Below are 17,917 nucleotides of genomic sequence, written 5' to 3' on the forward strand. Positions count from 1 at the left end.
CTAGTTCCTAGGTCATATAGCCCACATTATATTTTCTTCAGTTAAAGATGTGCAGATGGTATGAAACCCACTTTTTATATTTATATTTTTACTTATTTATTTTTGGCTGAGCCCCGTGGCATGCGGGATCTCAGTTCCTTGACCAGGGATCAAACCCACGCCCCCCGCATTGGAAGCGTGGAGTCTTAACCACTGGACCGCCAGGGAAGTCCCTAACACCCAGTTTTTAGAGTAAATTCACATTTTGTACATCTGAAATCTCCCGCTCTAGGGAATCCTAAAAAGTTGCCATCTGACTTAATTCACTTAATTCTGATAGTAGCATAACACTTACTTAAATAAGCTAACAGTTTTGTACCTATTACTCCTCATATAGAAAAACAAAGACTAGAAAACAACCTAGACTTTTAAAACATTTCAGTAACATGAACATAACAATATTAAATCCTCACTAAAGAAAATAAATATAACATTGTAATATCAATCGATTTTATCCAGTGTAAGAAAAATTTTCAGCTTTATTTTGGTAAAACATTTCAGATTCCCTCAGATCACAGCATACCAATAAGCAAAATGTACACATACTGATTTTATAGTACACGTCAAGTCCCGAATTCCCAATCCCAGGAAAGCAAGTTGCAAAGTACAAGTGCTGATGACAATGATAGGTAGTGTTTTAAACAAAAATAAGTGAGCTTTCAGCACTTAAGTGAAACGAGGCTTTTATCAAAAACAGACTTAATTCCACAGGGCATCTTTCTTCAACACTAATTAATTCAATCAAGTCTGATTTCAAGCTCAAGTGACAGTGTTATCTTCAAAGCAACCGAGACAAGGCAATCAACACTTAAGTGGTATAATACCGTATGTACGATATTTTGGGGCAATCTCTAACCGCATTCCATTTTCAGACCTTGTTTTGGTGTCTAACTAAACAGAACTAGAGAGAAGAGCTCTGACCCCACTTGGAGGAAATGCAGCGAAATGCTCTGTCCTGGCACAAAGGCACGTTGCAACATCGATGGTCTTTAATCAACTTCCCACACGAACTGATTCACCAACAGCTTAATTCCTCCCGCTACAACTTTAAGGAACACACAACTTTTAACAGAAGAAAGTTCTGTACTTCCAGTTTTTAAAAGCAGACAGTTCTGTGAAAAGGCTACCATTTAAATAGCATCTGAGAGCATACGCACTGAGGTTTTTAACACTTCATGCCGTAAGAGAAGTTTTCATTTCAGAAGTATCATTTCATGGACCCAGCATCAAATATTGACACAATACATGTTTCATACAATATAATTTTGGAAACTTTAAGTGGCACAAAATAATCATAAAATTTTTATCAAATTCAAGTTTCCAGTGATCTTAAAAAACAAAAAGGCAGATTATACCTGTTTTTGTTCAACTGAGATATCCAGTTACGGTTATTATCTAGCAAATGCTAAAGTTATGTGAAAAAAAGGTCAAAGAAAATCTTTAACTTTGATAATTTTCAACCTTTTAGATATGCATAGCTAAATATAAAATGAGAGGCTCGTCTGGCATATGAGTAATTAAGTCAAGGAGCTTTACAACCCTAGCCTGCTATTAGAAGCTATTTTAGGTTTTACATAATTCCCACAGTCTTAATACCACTATTTTCCTTCAGATAAAAGAAACGACCTTTTGAAGTCATCGGCATCAGAAATGACACTTAGGGACAAGAATCACAACCAGAGTTAGGGGAAAAATGGGTCTTAGCAGTTTCTCTCCAAGTATGAGGAAGGCCAGATAATCAAGATACAATGGATGCAAGTTTAGAAACCTAGGGAAGCTCAAATTTCTTTAGTTATTTTTGTTTACTAAACAATCTGAAGTAAGCATTATATTCAGTTTGAAAAACAAATAAAATTTAAAAATAAAACAAGAAAAATGCAGCCCGGAGCATTTTAGGAGTCACCAAAGGTTTTTCCCCTCCTTCCTTTGGGCACACTGTCTCACTTTTCTGTGAGATGAAAAAACACTTACCCTTAGCCATGAAAAGCTATCCACTTAGCCACGAAAAAACAAAAACAAATCTCTGCTCAAAGCAGTCATACTTAAGAACACCGTGGGGTCTGCATAGGATTTTCCCTAATTTCCCACCCACCCAGACCCTGAATTCTGAAAACTTTTCTTCCACTTGCATGAAGTCTGAGCCACTATGTGTAACCCACACCAAAAGCGCTGTCAGGTTCTTCAATGTATCTTTTTATTTTTTTTAATATGATAAAAGGGAACTTCAGACAACTCAGAAATATGTTAAAAAAAATTTGCTGATAGTTCTTAAGATTTTCAAGTAAATGCTCCCAAATCAAGTGTTATCAAGCTGCTAATTGGCAGCTAAAAATGCTGAATCATTTAAATTACTTTGGAACTGTGTTTATGATGGCTTCCTCTTGTGCTCTATAAGGATTGGAGTACTCAAGTCCACACACTAGCTACCTTCATGAAGGAATTCTTTTGACCAAAGTTTATCCTAAAACCAATTTTCTCAACTCCTCTCTTTCCCCCAAATTGTTCAAACACATGTTAAGGTGTGTAAGTATAGGGCACAGGGTGTTTTATATGGCACAGTACCCTTTAAGAAACCTAACATTTTTGTGAACAGGGAGACATTCACAACATACTTAAACTCTGTATTTACAGAAACTGTTTATTGGCGCTGCATAACCTGCACTGTGAGAACGTGTGTCGTGAGTCAAAGGATAAGCTGAAATGCTATAGTGTGACGATATATGCATTAGAGAGCTGCATAATTTAAAAGGAAAGCATATTATATATTTTAATAATTCCAATGTTTTTGTCATATGGCCTTAATTTAACATTTTTTTTCTTTCTCCTTGTGATTTTGCACTTCTATCCGAGAGGGCATCTTTTATTTTTAAGACATGTTTGAGACTATAAAGAATATGCTACTGCAACTTAATATAAATAATCCATAAGCAATATACACGGATACACATAAACAGGTCCAGGCATCAGACCACTGACGTTGTACTTTCGGGATTCACACGCATCAGTCTCGATGCATTTCTCAGGTCCTGGAGTTGTTTGGCGGGTTTCCCCACACCCTCCTCAAACCTTTTCTCCACCACGGGGAGGACAGTTTCATACAGAAAGGATGCATTCTGCCTGATAAAAGCCTTCTTCTCTGGATCCTGCTCACATCGAAGACTGTAATCCACGTGCTGAACAGCAACCAAAATGATTTCCACCAGGCTCTCCAAAAGCACCATGTGCAGCTCCGGGAAATACAGCTTCAGTGCCTCTTCCAAGAAGCCCATGGTCTGTTTGGTGAAAGCAACCACCGTGTAACTGAGGTTCACCCAGCAGTCATCCCCCGTGTACTGCTCGAAGTTACCCACTCCACAGCTCTTCATCTCCTCTTTGAGTTTCCCCAGGGCCTCTGGAGTCATCAAGTTCATCCTCCTCCACATCTCCTCGGAGTTGCGATGCTTCGTGGCTTCGATGATGATTTCTTTGTAACTGTGTAGGGCCCCTTGGATGTCTTTCACCAGGAGGGCGTGGATGATGAAGGTGAGGTCTAGTCCGATGTCGCCCAGCTGCTGACAATGCTCCTTTGCCACTTTTACACACTCAGCCGCCGTGGAGAGGCTCTCCTTACTATCAAACACCTGCTTGCTAAAAGCATCCACAAACATGCCCATGGCTGACCTCGCCCAGACCACAAAGGCAGAGTAGCAGCCGCTGTCGGTGCCCGCAAAGTCCGTCTCAAATTCCCTGGCGGTCTCCAGAAGGCTGGTAAAGAAGACGTGGCAGAGCTTATGAATGTAGAGTAAAGTGGCACCTTCAATGCGAAGCTGGCGTATTGCAGTATGCACAGCTGCTGCCCTGTTTCTCAAAAACAGCTCACAAGCCTTCGTGCACTGGCCAAGCCGGATTAGCTGAGAAACCGCCCGGCGGGTAGCCTTGGGACCACCTCTCAGGGACCGATCCGGGGAGAGTTCAAACACTAGCACCTCAGTGAGCTGGCGGACACGCTCATCCACTCTGGCCCTTAGTTCTTTCACAGGAGGTGGGCTGGGCTTATCTTCCAGGTAACGGTTCAATTTATCCAGCAGGTCGACGGCCCCTTCAAAGTCCCTCTGGGCAATACAGACATCCAGGTCTTCAGGCAATTCCTGGATCCATTCCACTGAGAGGTCCACCTTCTCTTCTTCTGCCTCGGGAACAGCTGGTTCGCCGTCGTCTTCGTCCTCAAATGGGTTGCCAGCCTTGGAAGTCACCTGGGGTGGCCCTCGAGGGGCAGCTGCCTCCTCCTGCCCCCTGCGTCTTTTTTCACTGAGGGCCCTCTTGGTTTCCTCCAGCACTTCCAGCCACTCTCGTTTGATTTTTGCGTTTTCCGCTTGAAAAATACGGCTCTCGGGAAACATGAGCAGCTTGAACATGTCCTTCATGGGCGGGTTGTCCTTGACATTGACCACGGCCAAACCATCCAGGGGATAGAGGGCGTTGTAGCGATACATCCCCCGCCGCTGTGGCAGCCAGGTGGCCACCAGCAAACAGTCGTTCATGAGAAAGCCGTGCACCCGCTGCAGCTGGGCCATGTGGTCCGCCTCGTATTCCACCAGGTCCCCGTTGTACACCAGGTACTGTCCCGGCGTCTCCAGCAGGTGCCTGCAGCCTTCCACCTTCTCAAGCAGGGTGGTGAGAGTGCGCTGCTTTCCTTCCTCGCCTGGCCCAGAACTGTCGCGGGAGGCGCCCCCGGGGCTGGGGAAAAAGCCAGCCTGGCCCCGGAGGTGGTCGCGGACCCCCGCGCCGCCTCCCCCCTCCTCCCCTCCGGAGGCGGCGGCGGCCCCCGCGGCGGCGGCAGCTGGCAGCAGCGTAAGCGGGATGCTCTCCAGGCTGCTCTTCTGCTCGGTCAGCAGGTGACTGAGCTGATACATCTCGCTCTCCAGGTAGGAGATCTCGCGGGCCGTCTCTATGAACTGCCGGTAGTTCTGGTAGACGTTGCGCTTCAGGTTCTGCGCCGTCTCCTCCGCCAGCGCCTGGATGCGCTGCCGGTGCTCCTGCAGGTCTCGGTCTCCGTCCGACTGCTGCGAGAGCTGCTTCACGTACAGCCGCGCCTCGAAGCCGCCCGACTCCAGCTGCCGCCGCAGGCGGCTCGCCCCGCTGTCTGACATCGCCATCGCCATTTCCGTCCGGACTCACGCAGTCCCTGTCACTATCGCCGTCGCCCGTGCTGCCGCTGTCTAGGCCCACCCAAGCCGGGTCCAACTCCAGGGCTGCGGAAGCAGGCTGGAAGAGAGACGAGTACGCCTGCGCCCGGGTATGAACTTCAGGCACTGCGCCTACGCAAGAGGCCGGGCGCAGGCGGTGCGCCTGCGCAACAGCGCCAGCGGCCTAGGGCGCATGCGCCGGAGAAGCTTTTGCGGAAGCGAGTGGAGGGCGGGGCAGAGAGACGTAGGTACTGCGCCAGAACCGAGCGTGACGTTGGTGTTTGACGTTACTCGCGAACCGAGAAGGCGGTAACCAGATTTCTGAAACCTGCTTCCGGCTCAAGCCCTGGGAAACGAAGTTTTGAGCCCACTGGGAGGTGCTGTCATGGTGAGTTCTTTTTTTTTTGAGCCCCAGAAGCTTTACTTCGGCGTCTGGGACAAGTTCCGTTCTCGTTGTCGAGGCAGTTTGTCTGAGTCTCGCGAGATCGGTGGGCTGACCCGTGGGCCGGTATCTCCTAGGAGGAGTTCGACCCGGCCGTCCGAGGCTCCGGTACGTGGAGTCCCCCGGCAGCCATGGATGAGGACCTGGTTTTGGCGCTGCGGCTTCAGGAGGAGTGGAACTTGCAGGTCTCGGAGCGCGATCCGGCCCAGGAGCCCCTGTCTCTGGTGGACGCGTCCTGGGAGCTGGTGGACCCCACCCCCGATTTGCAGGCCCTGTTTATGCTGTTCAACGACCGTTTCTTCTGGGGCCATCTGGAGGCGGTCGAGGTGAAGTGGAGCATGCGAATGACGCTGTGAGTCCCGAGCCGCGCCGCGGGCGGGGGGCGCCGGCGGCCTCAGCCCGGGCTCTGGAGCTGGGGGCAGGCGGCTCCTCGGTCCTGTGTCCCTTCCCTGCCCTTCTCTGTCCCGCCCAGCGTCAGGGGAGCCCTGTGGCCCACCCCGCGGCGGTTTGGCTGGTAAGGGGACGTTCCTTGGCGTTAGAACGATGAGCTGACCGTTTTCTGATGGGGCTTACGGGAGCGCTTTAGGACCCAGGCGGGAGAAGCAGCCGGAAGCTGACCCCGAGAAAGGAGGCCGGGGCCGCGGCTTGCTTTCTTCCCCGGGACGCGTGCAGTCCCTGCCGGGCTCGGCGGGTACCGCCGTTGGGCCGCGAGCTCGCGGGTCAGGGTGGGGAAGGGGCGGCGTTTCCCTACTTCTGGGTCCAGGGGATCTTCGGGGGGGGGCGGCGGGGTGCGTCTCAAAGCAGCCCTTTCCGGCACGCCGAGTCCGGGAAATGCCGGCTCCAGGTAACCTGCTGCTGCGTACGAACGGAGTTGAGAAGTTGACAGTGCGGTTCGAGACCACCGCGCTTGCTCTTGGATGGAGGCGAAGCGCCCTGAAGTAAGAGATGAAGGTACGACACGGAAGTGTGTTTCTAGTGCCATGCTGCTGCGTGTGTGGGTTTCCTCGACACTTCTGGACACAGGCTGCTGGAGACCTGGCCGTTACCGCCACCGACGACTGACCGACAGTGGCGTGTAGGGAGGAGGCAGGGAGCGGCAGAACGGGACGGCCTTCTTCGAGCTCTTACGGCCCGGCTGGCGTTCAGGGAGTCCCTGCTGCTCACGTGCCTCCCTAACTGGCGCGAAAGGCAGGGGCCGCCCCCCGAGCGGCTGCGCGTGCGCTCTCGAGAGAGAGCCCCTCCCCCCCGCCCCAGAGCCCTCTCAGTCTGGACCGTTGGAGAAGGAACCGGCGGTTGCCCTTTCCCGTCCGCTTCCCTTTCGCGTATCTTTGCTAAGCGACCGTTTTGTGGTGGTTGTTTTCCAGGTGCGCTGGGATATGCAGCTACGAAGGCAGGGGCGGAATGTGTTCCATCCGCCTCAGTGAACCCCTCTTAAAGTTGAGACCAAGAAAGGATCTGGTGGAGGTATTCTTTGCGTGAACCCGATGCTTAGCTCAGTAATTTAGAAACGCTTGTTTCTGGTTTAGACTGCTGTAAATTAATTTGTGCACGTGAAGAAGAAAAAACCCGTTTTCCCTCACTGCGAACTTTTATTGTGGGGTAAATAATAGTGATTACCTTATATTCTTATCGTGTTTCGAAAATAGAGGCTTTCAGGTAAGTCACCCAGTGTGATATTTACGGTAATCCTGTTTATGTTCACGGTGTGTTCTCATTTTTATAAATGAGATAATCAAGGTTCAGAGAGGCAAAGTGGTTGGTTTAGAAGCAGAGAAAAACTTAGGATCCAGATCTTTGTATTGAGACACACAGATTCTCCTGTGTTCAGCCACCATGGTGTCCTCCCAGGACGTGTAGCTGAGCTGGCAGAACAAAGCAGCGTGAGGGCACACTGCGTATCTAGAGCTAGTGGTCACTCCTGCTAGCAAAACGGAGCCGTGGGAGCTGTCAGAGTATGTTTAGTGGAGTCGAATAGTTGCCTGAAGATCTCCAAGATACAGCCAGTGTGAGTGGTCTTGCCGCAATTATATCACCTGCAACATACGCACTAGAGAGCATAGGTGGTAGAGAAATACCACCTATGGTATAGGTGGATGGGAAATAAGTTAAAACGTGCTTGGGAATATGTTTTTAAGGGTAATAAAAGGTAATGGGTTTTACAACAATGTGAATGTACTTAGCACTACTGAACCGTACACTTAAAATGGTTAAGGTGGTAAATTTTATGTTACTTTTTTTTTTTTTACCAGAGTTTTAAAAAGGTAAATAGCCACTAAATGTAAAATGGTACAACAGAAATAACCGAATTAATAAGAAAGAAAGGAATAAAGGAACAAAGCCCAGATCAAATAAAGAGAAAGGTGGACATAAAAACAGCAGTTATTACGTTAAATGTAAATGGACTAAACACTCCAGTTAAAAACGTGAAATGACATCCTAGATTAACAGAGACATGCTTAAGATAAAGACACACATGTTAAATATAAAAGGATGAGAAAAAGCATATCATCTAAATACTAGACAACAGAAAGCTGCTATGGATTTATTAGTATTAGTTTAAAGATTTTAAGGGAGGGAGTTTTACTAGAAAAAAGGGAGACATTTTATAATGATAAAATAATCTATTAAATAAAAACACATAATGACCCTAAAAGTAATAACATAGCTTTAAACGACATGAAGCATCAATTAGCAGAAACAAAAAGAGAAATAATCCACATAGTTGCAGGTGTTAACACAACTCCGTTGGTAATTAAATGAATAAGCAGAAAAAAAGATAGTAAAAATGAAAAAACAAAAGTTGAACAATATGATTAACCAGATCAACCTTACCAGGAGCCCTAGTTGGAACAGCCCTAACTGAAAACTGCTTAATGAATATTTGTTGCATAAATGATTAAATTAACACGTGAACAGTTTTTATCTTCTTAAGGTAATGGGCAAGAAGAAAATGGGAAATAGGTGCTAATGCTTCAAGTGAGCATCTGCTGTTGGCAGAAAGTTCTAACATCAGATCAGGAAGGTGGACAGAGGAAGAATAGGGGGACTGTGGCCTGTATTGAAAGTAGCTGCCTAAATTATAATCAGTAGGACTCAGAAAAGGAAAAGACTTAAACTGGTTGAGGAGGTCAAGAAAAGCTTCAGAGATGTGGATTTTATTACTAGTAACATCACCACGCCTACTGCGTGCCGGACTACCCTGGTTATTGTAGTGTTTGCCTTTACCAAAGCCCTGCAAGATTAGGGTATCTCCATTTTAAGGGTGAGGGGCAAGTTGTAACTTGTGCAGGGTCACGTGGATCATGAATACCAGATCCTCGCTTTAGGCTCTGGTTTCCCTGGCCCTAAAGCTCTTGTCCTGTCCCCTTAGGACTGTTATAACCACTGCAAACTAAAACATGGGTGTGAGCCTGACGGGACAGATTGGATTCTCTCACGTACACACGGTAGAGGAGACTATCTTGACAGAAGGAACGGGAGGACTGTGAACAGAAGCGAGGCCACTAAACTTACGGCATGTTTAGGAGCAGAAGTACTTGTTTTTGGCCAGATGTAGAACAGTGGTGGGAAATAGAGGTATTTGGGGACCATGTTGTGTAGAGCCTAAATGTGGAAAATGGTAGATATATAAAAATAGAAGTGTTCAGTACAATGCCATGTCCCATTTTCGAGATGTGTTTAAATTGGACCAAAAATCAGGAACCTAAGTAGTTTCTCCTTTCTGAGAATGGTTGTCGTTATTTTAGAATGTTGAGAGACATCTGAAATGTAGAATGGCCTTTGACTCTAAGTCTCAGTAGAGTGGCATTTTCTTGAAAAGATAGAGTTGATAATTTTAAAAGGGATGGTTTCATAATGACCAAGTTAAAATGTTTGATTCTCCCATTTTGCTGTTCAGCATAATTTTGTAAGACTAAAGTTCATTAATGCCAGTCTACTTCTTCTGATGGAAATTATTTTTTTCACAAAACTATGGAGGATTATGAAAAAGGTATGCTTTTGAAGACCTTTATGATTTTCACTTTTTGTATTCACTTTTTTTTAGAATAAAGTATGAAATAGCAGCCTTAAGTGCTTTTGTTAACTTTGCACCTAAACTGCTGCATCCTTGGTGTGGAATGAGCAGGTTTTACTGTTTGTTTTAAATTTTTACATGATTCAGAATCCCAAAACTATAGAAAGCTGTACACAAAGAAATCTTGATCTCCCCCATTCCTCTATTCTGAACTCTCTACCTACTAAAGGATACTGTTATTAGTTTCTTTTTTCTATCGTTGTTCTGTTTTGCCAATATTTATATCCACTCTTACGCCCTCCCCACCACATAGCATACTTCTTATACAAAATTCTGTGTATACTCTTCTGTACTTTGCCTTTTTTCATTACAATGATACAGTCTGTAGCATCCTCCAAATCATTTCATAGAGAAATTTTTCTTTCTTTTTTATGGCTGCATGAAATTCCATTATGTGGCTCTTCTTTCAGCAAGGCCCCTATGGCTAAACACTGCTCTCACTCTTTTGCTTCTGTAAGCAGTGCCACCGAGAAAGTACCTCATATGTACGGCCTTTCATTTTAGTCTGGGTATTGCTGAGTCCAACGATAAATGGATTTGTAATTTCGTTAGACGTTATCAAATTCTCCTCCCCAGGGAGAGGAGAATTTGTACCATTTTGCACTCCTACCAGTGATATATGGGAGTGCTTATTTTCCCTTAGCTTTACTAATGGTGTCAAACTTTAGGAGTTTTACCAGTCTTGATAAGCAAGAAGTGGTATACTAATGTATTAGTTTGCATTTCTGTTTTTATAAATGACGTTGAACGTTTTTCACATGTTTATGGATCATATATGTTTCATTTTCTCTGACCTGTCCGTGACATTTGCCTATTTTAAAATTGTATTGTTGGTCATTTCCCTGTGGACTTTTAGGAGTTCTTTATATTTTAGGAATTAATAGGCTGTGAGGTGGTTGCACATATATTTTTCTGAGTTTCTTTTTTCGCTTTACTTATAAAATTTTTTCTCCATACAGAATTTTTAAATTTTCATGTAGTTGGATTTGTCAGTCTTTTCTACTGGATTTTGATTAATAATTAAAAAGGCTTTCTTGGAACAAGAGTTCTTAGCCTGGGACCTACAGAGCTTTGGATATTATAGAGGCAAAGTTTTGTGAATGTGTGCTTATGTAAGTTTTCTAGAAAGATCGTTCATGACTTTGTTCAGTATCTGAACGGAGCCTGTGATCCAAAGAAGGTTAAGACCCCAGGTAGAGTAAGAAAATGCATTTTTATTTTCAAAAGCACCATAACAAATTAATTTGACTGTTCTCTGTTTCAGACCCTCTTGCATGAAATGATACATGCCTATTTATTTGTCACGAATAACGATAAAGATCGGGAAGGGCACGGCCCAGAGTTTTGTAAACATATGCATCGCATCAATCGCCTGACGGGAGCCAATATAACGGTATATAAAGCCACACACATTTATGATATTCAGCAGTTATTTATTCAGTACTTCCTGAAAATAGAGAACTGGGTAGAAACGAATACTATGTTTGAGGATTTTCCACAGCAAGTGAGAGGCCCAGAGAAGCTGCCTGGCCTGTCGAGGACCACGTAGGCGAAGGGCGGCCGCACCAGCGGTACCCTGGTGCCTCCAGCCACGAGGGCAGCACGTTGCACAGGGTTACTGCAGGCCTGCGTACCTCTCTTCTGGACTACTACAGTCCGCTCCTAATTTTGTTGCCTCGTCGTGTCCTCCTCCAGTCTGTCCCATATTCTGCCACCATTTCATATGTCATTCCCTTCTTCAGAAGTCTTTGATTCGTGTTTCTGCATGATATTGTAGGAGATGGCAGAGCCTGGGGTCAAAAAAGCAGGAAGAGTCAGGTTGCTTGCGTCCAGACGCTGGCGCCACTGATTCACTGTGGGACCCGCTGATTTCTTCTGCGCTTCAGTTTACTCACGTGAAAGGAGGGTAATGACGGCACCTACCTGTTGGGTCCTGTGAGGCTTAGAGGAAGTACGTGCAAAACGTTTTAGCACAGTTTGAGTACTCATTAAATGTTAGTTGTTTTTGTTATTACTGATTCATTTTTTCAGATAACCTTGCTCTTCCCTTTCTCTTACCTTCTGCAGCCCCCCTGCTTATGTCTTAACGTTTCTAACTGGACTTTGCACCTCCGTGCCTGTCCTCATATACCCTCTTCCTAAAATATGCCACTTCTCCTATTTTCTGTCAAAACGACCTCCATCTTTACAGTGAGATACAGCTTCTCCCTCCTGGAACCTGCTCGGCAGCTGTTTAACCTTTTACGCTATTTTATTCTGCTTTCATACCTCTCACGGGGCGGCTCTTGTCTGTCCTTACATACCTCTGCATGAGATGTGTAGTGCAGTGTCTCTACAGGCGCTTAGCAAATATGGAATTGAATGGAACCAAACAGAAATATTAATTCCTACAAAGATTAAATGCCTTGGTGTGTTTAGATATTTCCTTCCTTTAAAAGGCAACAAAGGCCAGTGTGATGGAAAGCGAGAAGTGCTGACCCTCTGTGTATTATTCTCTAGCCGTCAGTTTAATTTTCTAGAGAGCTCATTTAATTACCGGACAGAGTTCCTTCAGCATCAGGGAAGTGGCTTGCATTAACACAATCACATAAAATCCAGAGTAGCACAAGAATTATGGAGTTGCTAGTGGAAAAGACTTAGTTTCTTCATCAGAATTCACACTTTAAGCAAAGTCCTAGTATACTTCCTGTTGTTCAGTTGGAAGAGGATATGCCCTTCTATCTTGGATGTCTGTGTGTTTTCATCTAGGAGGCTTTATCAGGTGGACACCCCTTGCTTTCACGGGTTCCATCACGTTATAGCACACTCCACAGGGCATCCACATTGAGAACAATTTTATTTTAGTGACTACAGGGTTAAAAAGTTACATCCCCAGGCTATAGGAATTACAGAAGCTGGAAGCAAAACAGATGCAGTTCGCTGTGGTCTTTGCCGCTGAATTGTTAAGCGGAGTGTTGTCAACACGAGAGCGCGGGCAGGGTCTCGCAGGCCTCCTCGCTCCCAGACCCTCTCTCCTCCAGCCTCTTCTGCACCTACCATAATTGGCGTCGTTGGCGTGCTTGCCAAACAATAGAGTTTGTTTGCTTCTGATGGAGAGATGGTGATTACGAAACTATTTATCTGTAGAGTTATGGAAAGCTTAGCATTCTTTCCCACAAGGGGACTTTACTAAAGAGTTAAATGCCTTGGTTTAAACAAAACAAAACTCATATGCTGTGCTCCTTATATAAACAGTAACGTTTCACTGAGAGGACAGGAGGAGAAGGTGCTCAGTCCTTCAGGAGTATCCGTTTCAGATGGTGCCCTGCCGTCCTCAGTACTCTCGAGGTGGGGGGGGTCTATAGCCGTCCTGTCTGTCTCCTGCTTAGGCTCTAAGTAAGATTTCATCTAGAGGGTGAAACAGACGGATCCTGTTGAAGGACTGAAAAGCACATTTACAGAGAATTTTATTTGACTCGAAGCTTTTCACTCAGTCATCAAACACTGAGCACCTTCCCTGTGCCAGGCCGGTAATAGCCACTAGGGGTACAGGCTGAGAACCTTCAAGTCCTGGAGAGCTTTTCACCTATGATCAGATAAAATGATAGCCCGAAGCCTTATTATGAAGAAATGGGCGGAGCCGGGCGCATGTGCGGGGCGGGTTTGACAGATGCTGCACGAGGTTTGGGTCCAGCATTTACAGGAAACAGTCCTCAGGACCCTTTGTTTACTTACAGGGGAAGATTTCAGCTTGGCAGTGGGAACAATTCTTATTTATTACAGCATTATATAAAGTCTTGTCTTTATCCTAGTTTTTCATCGTTTAGAAATAGGGTTTCTAAAACTTTTAGCATTTATAGAAGCTTTTTGGTTTTTTTATTTTTAATTTTCTTGTCTTCTAGTCTCACCTTTTTCTATCTTTACACAGTTTATGAAGCACTAAGTTAAGTGCTGCTGTTTCCCATTAAAATGAACTTTTGAAGAGAAGCTAAATATCGTTACTGTCTTTCCCAAAACACAACTTCAGAAAGCTCTGGGAAACTGGAAAGTTGAAAAAGGGGGCGGGGGGCTGCTTATATATTGCTTGTATATTCATTCTCTTACACTTGTTAACCTGCATGCTTAACGCTGACAACTTCGTCTCGACCCAGGTGTACCATACTTTCCACGACGAGGTGGATGAGTACCGGCGACACTGGTGGCGCTGCAATGGGCCGTGTCAGTACAAGAAGCCATATTACGGCTACGTGAAACGCGCCACCAACAGGGCACCCTCTGCCCATGACTACTGGTGGGCTGAGCACCAGAAAACCTGTGGAGGCGCCTACATAAAAATCAAGGAGCCAGAGAGCTGCTCAAAAAAAGGCAAAGGAAAGACAAAACTAGGAAAGCAGCCAGTGTCAGAAGCAGAAAAGAAAGGTAACTCTGCTTATATTCTCCCAACTTTTCCACGGCTGTGGCTGTAACGTAGACAGTACTGTCCATCAGGGAACTGGCATTAGGTAAGCTTAAGGATTGTTTCTAGTGTAGACGGTTTCAAGTGTGGACTCAAGGGAAAAAAAAAATCCCGTTGTCCATGAAATGGGGGTAGAAAACTACCCTCTGCTGTACACACATGTGAGTAGAAGTAGAAGTAGTTCCCACTGCTGAAATTCCAGGGCGACCCCTTTCCCTGTCCTGACTCACTGCGTCATTAGGAGAGAAACAGAAGGCAAAGACTGTCCGAATGAAAACAGTAATTCAGATAACAATGCCCGGAATGGAAGTCCTAGCTACACCCCTTCCTATCAGTTGGAGTCTATCCAGGTGACTTCTGTTGATGTATGTATTTTCACTGGGAGAATGGGAAAAGGATGTGACATGTATTACGCTAGTACTTCATCTTCAGGATTTATCCCTTTCCTGTGCAGTTCACAGTTACTGCCTTTTTTTTTTAACTTTTTTTAGCTCTGTAATCTCACTTTTTTTTTTAAAGTCTTTATTGAATTTGTTACAATATTGTTTCTGTTTTGTTTTGGTTTTTTGACCTGGAGGCATGTGGGATGTTAGCTCCTTGACCAGGGATCGAACCTGCACCTCTTGCATTGGAAGGCGAAGTCTTAACCACTGGACTGCCAGGGAAGCCCCTAGAGTAACTGCCTTTTGAAGGGGTAACAAGGTTACTAAAGTTAATGCTTGGGAAGTTGTGGATTTGATGTGATAAGGACTCACAGACATAAGCCATATTTCTCGTATCTGAAGTGTTTATTAGTAAGTTGAGAAGCTATAGAAGAACTTATGTGGAGAGATTTTATGCCCTCAGTTTTGTGAGTTGGGAAGATAATGTGGTAGCAGATTTTTCGCTTCTGGAATGACACTTAAGAATACTAAAAGCAATTTTCAAGGTAAAAGTTACTTTGCTATTGATGTTTGTGTGATAGAACTGCTTATCTAAATATGAGAGGGTGTTTTTGTCCTTTATGTTTTCTCAGTACCGCAGCTTTCGGACTGCTGGGGATTGTCCGTCTCCCGTCAGTAGATAATTACAACATAGTTCTAATGCAGAACAGAAGTAGTATTTCTTCATTTGGAAAAGCTATCCATTAGCTTAATATTTGTTATGGTATTGATTTTGAGCCAAGGAAGAATCTTATTTGCTTGTTTTGCAGGTAAACCGAACAGAGGGGAGACACAGTTGTTAATCCCTTTCAGTGGGAAAGGGTATGTTCTAGGGGGAACCAGCAATTCGCCTTCATCTGGGAAATGTCTCACTTCACATGCTGTTAAAACCCAGGATGTTTTAAATCAGGACCATTCAGCAAATGCCTTAAGACCCAATTCGAAACCTGAGGTGACATTTGAACAGAACGGCTCAAGTGGGAAAACTTCCTCAGTCTCCGCTGCTCTCGGTTCCAGTCACCAGAGTGTTTTAAGCAACTACTTCTCTGGAGTATCGGTCTCCAGGCACAAGGCTTTCAGCAGTGTGAGTGGGTCTCCGATGAAAAGCCTCACGGTTGGTGACATCGCTAAAAACTCGGTCTCTTCTAGTTCTCAAAGGAGGGTGACATCTTCTAAGATATCCCTGAGAAATCCTCTAAAAGCAGTGGAATCGACATCTGTGACTGCACCCCAGGTTGCAGGTGGGCCTGAAGATCGATTCCCAAGTAAACGCCCCAGGCTCGAAGACAGGACTGTTTTCGACAACTTTTTTATCGCGAAAGAGCAAACACAGAGTGGTGGTAACGATCCAAAGTGTGGTTCACGCCCTATAGCTGCAACGCAGAACGCCAGCAGTTCATCTAGTCAGAGCAAAATGGTTCACTGTCCTGTTTGTCAGAGTGAAGTTTTGGAGCCTCAGATTAATGAGCACTTGGACTGGTGCCTTGCAGGTGATAGCCTCTAAGTCAAAAGCTGAAAGAAATCTCTGAAAAATGAATGGGTCTCACATGTCCCACCCGTATTACCTCATAGCACAGTGTCAGCCGCTCAGGAATTCCTGGTTAGTGCTAAGATTTGCAGATTATAACCTAGTTCACCCATATTAAATGTTCTATTTTATATATACATATATGAGATTGTAACTTAAACTATTTTATGTCTGAAGGTGCTATATTCACTCGTAGGTGTACTGTAGCCCAGAGTTGCTTCTGGGTGCATACACGTATAATTTTTAGATACTTTTGTTCTTTCTTTTAAAAGTATTTAAATCTGTTAATCTTTTTAACTTGCATATTTTCCTTAAAATAGTCAGTGAGGAATCCTGTCAGGTGTTTGGTTAAATTCCTTTATTAATATTAAAACTCATTCCCAGAACTGGTAATATTCATAGTATCGGACATATTGACCAAAAATACAACCTAGTTGTTTTCCGGTACTCAAGGCTTTTGGTTTTTCTTCAAAATTTTAACAGGAAATACATTTCCTATATTATAAAATTTTATAAAATTATAAAGATTTTTATTTCTCTGTGGCAGCAGGTTTGAGGTTAAAGTAGATAAGCAGAGTAAAATAAATTCCTTTTGGAATATTGCTGGTAACAAATAGCCACTGTAATTCTGTAGGCCAGGGTTGAGCTGTTCTCTCAGCGCTTTAGCAAAATGACTGGTTAAAACTCAGTACTAAGTAACCGGCATATATAACATAACCAAGTTGCCTAGTTTATGTACAAGTGGACCATCACCTGGAAACAGTATTATGAACCTTAAGCCAAAGTTGAAACCATTTAGGAATACCATTTGTGTATGTAAAAAATTATATTTCTTTTAAAAAACATTCTTTTCCACGTCCCAGCAAAGGGACAGAGATAGTTTGGTCAGTTTACTTTGTCTCATGGCTCTACCGCCAGTGTGTTGGCATATTTTCAGGGCCTTAGTTCACAGGTTTTCTTTTTCTTAACTTTGTTGCAACACGCCTTTACATCCGTAAGGTGCAGCTGGGTTCCCCGCTGAGTCACCACTACGCAGGTGCAGTTAGAGAGCATTTCAGTTGCCATGAAGTGTCCTTATGGGCAACTCTTGCCAGCCAACACCCACCACCCCAGAGTAACCAATGTTTTCATCTGTCACCACGGTTAGTTTAGCTTGTTTTTAAACACTATGAAGTAGTACCTTTGTTGCTATGGGTAGCAGAAGTTCAGTCTTTTCATTGCTCTGTAGTATTTGTATGAATATGCCCGAGTTTATCATTCTGATATTAATGGACATTGGAATTATCTCCAGTTTGGGGCTGGCCATTCTGAATAACGCTGCTAAGAACATTCTTACTCATTTCTGCTGAGCATATCCCCAGTCTGGAATGCAGGGTCACCAGGTGCATTTATGTTTAGCTTTAGTAGATGCTGCCAGTTTACAGTCCTGCCAGCAGTGTATGAGAGCTTGTCGCTCAGCAGTCTTAACGCTGTTGTCAGTCCTTTTCATTTTAGCCTGTCTGGTTGAGTGTTTACAAGTTTTGATATTTCTTAAGCATGAAGTTAAACAATAGTATTTAATAAACATTTATAGATAAATGACTTAAAATGTGTATTATGTTGAATATATACCGTTACACTTTCATAGAGGATCATTTTCTCTACTTCAATTTAACAAATTTTGTGCAGTTTAACACTTTTTGGGGGCGGAGGGGTGCAAAACCGTGCAAGGTTCTGGGGCTCTGAAGTAAGTAAGAGCCCGAGTCCTCAAGGAGCTTTACAGCCTAGTCGGGGAGTGAGACAAGCAGAGTGGTTTCAGCGCAGTAAGTGCT

General features: G+C 44.4%; 2 protein-coding genes across 3 annotated transcripts; one reads left to right on the top strand and one right to left on the bottom strand.

Moving 5' to 3' along the window:
- Positions 1-498: 498 nt before the first annotated feature.
- On the bottom strand, positions 499-6,856 carry EXOC8 (exocyst complex component 8). Its single transcript, XM_022553113.3, has one exon. The coding sequence runs from the start codon at positions 5,178-5,180 to the stop codon at positions 3,003-3,005; it is 2,178 nt and encodes a 725-aa protein (XP_022408821.1). The 5' UTR covers positions 5,181-6,856; the 3' UTR covers positions 499-3,002.
- SPRTN (SprT-like N-terminal domain) lies at positions 4,926-17,694 on the top strand. Of its 2 annotated transcripts, XM_022553115.3 has the most exons (6): positions 4,931-5,592; positions 5,724-5,998; positions 7,011-7,110; positions 10,986-11,114; positions 13,852-14,119; positions 15,349-17,694. In XM_022553115.3, exons 1-6 carry the CDS (start codon positions 5,590-5,592, stop codon positions 16,080-16,082), a joined length of 1,509 nt encoding a protein of 502 aa, XP_022408823.1. In that variant the 5' UTR covers positions 4,931-5,589; the 3' UTR covers positions 16,083-17,694. The 2 variants fall into 2 exon arrangements, with proteins under 2 accessions (XP_089753523.1, XP_022408823.1); XM_089897397.1 differs by lacking the exon at positions 10,986-11,114 and having other exon boundaries at positions 4,926-5,592.
- Positions 17,695-17,917: the final 223 nt, after the last annotated feature.

The sequence above is a fragment of the Delphinapterus leucas genome, chromosome 16, assembly GCF_059928025.1.
Source record: "Delphinapterus leucas isolate spDelLeu-1000000601 "Yukka" chromosome 16, BTC_Dleu_Yukka2, whole genome shotgun sequence".
NCBI classification, from domain to species: domain Eukaryota; kingdom Metazoa; phylum Chordata; class Mammalia; order Artiodactyla; family Monodontidae; genus Delphinapterus; species Delphinapterus leucas.

Coding starts and splice junctions, on each gene's coding strand:
- EXOC8 (XM_022553113.3), bottom strand. CDS start 5,180: ATGGCGATGGCGATGTCAGACAGCGGGGCGAGCCGCCTGCGGCGGCAG.
- SPRTN (XM_022553115.3), top strand. Junction 11,115..13,851: donor TGACGGGAGCCAATATAACG/GTATATAAAGCC, acceptor GTCTCGACCCAG/GTGTACCATACTTTCCACGA. Junction 14,120..15,348: donor GTCAGAAGCAGAAAAGAAAG/GTAACTCTGCTT, acceptor CTTGTTTTGCAG/GTAAACCGAACAGAGGGGAG.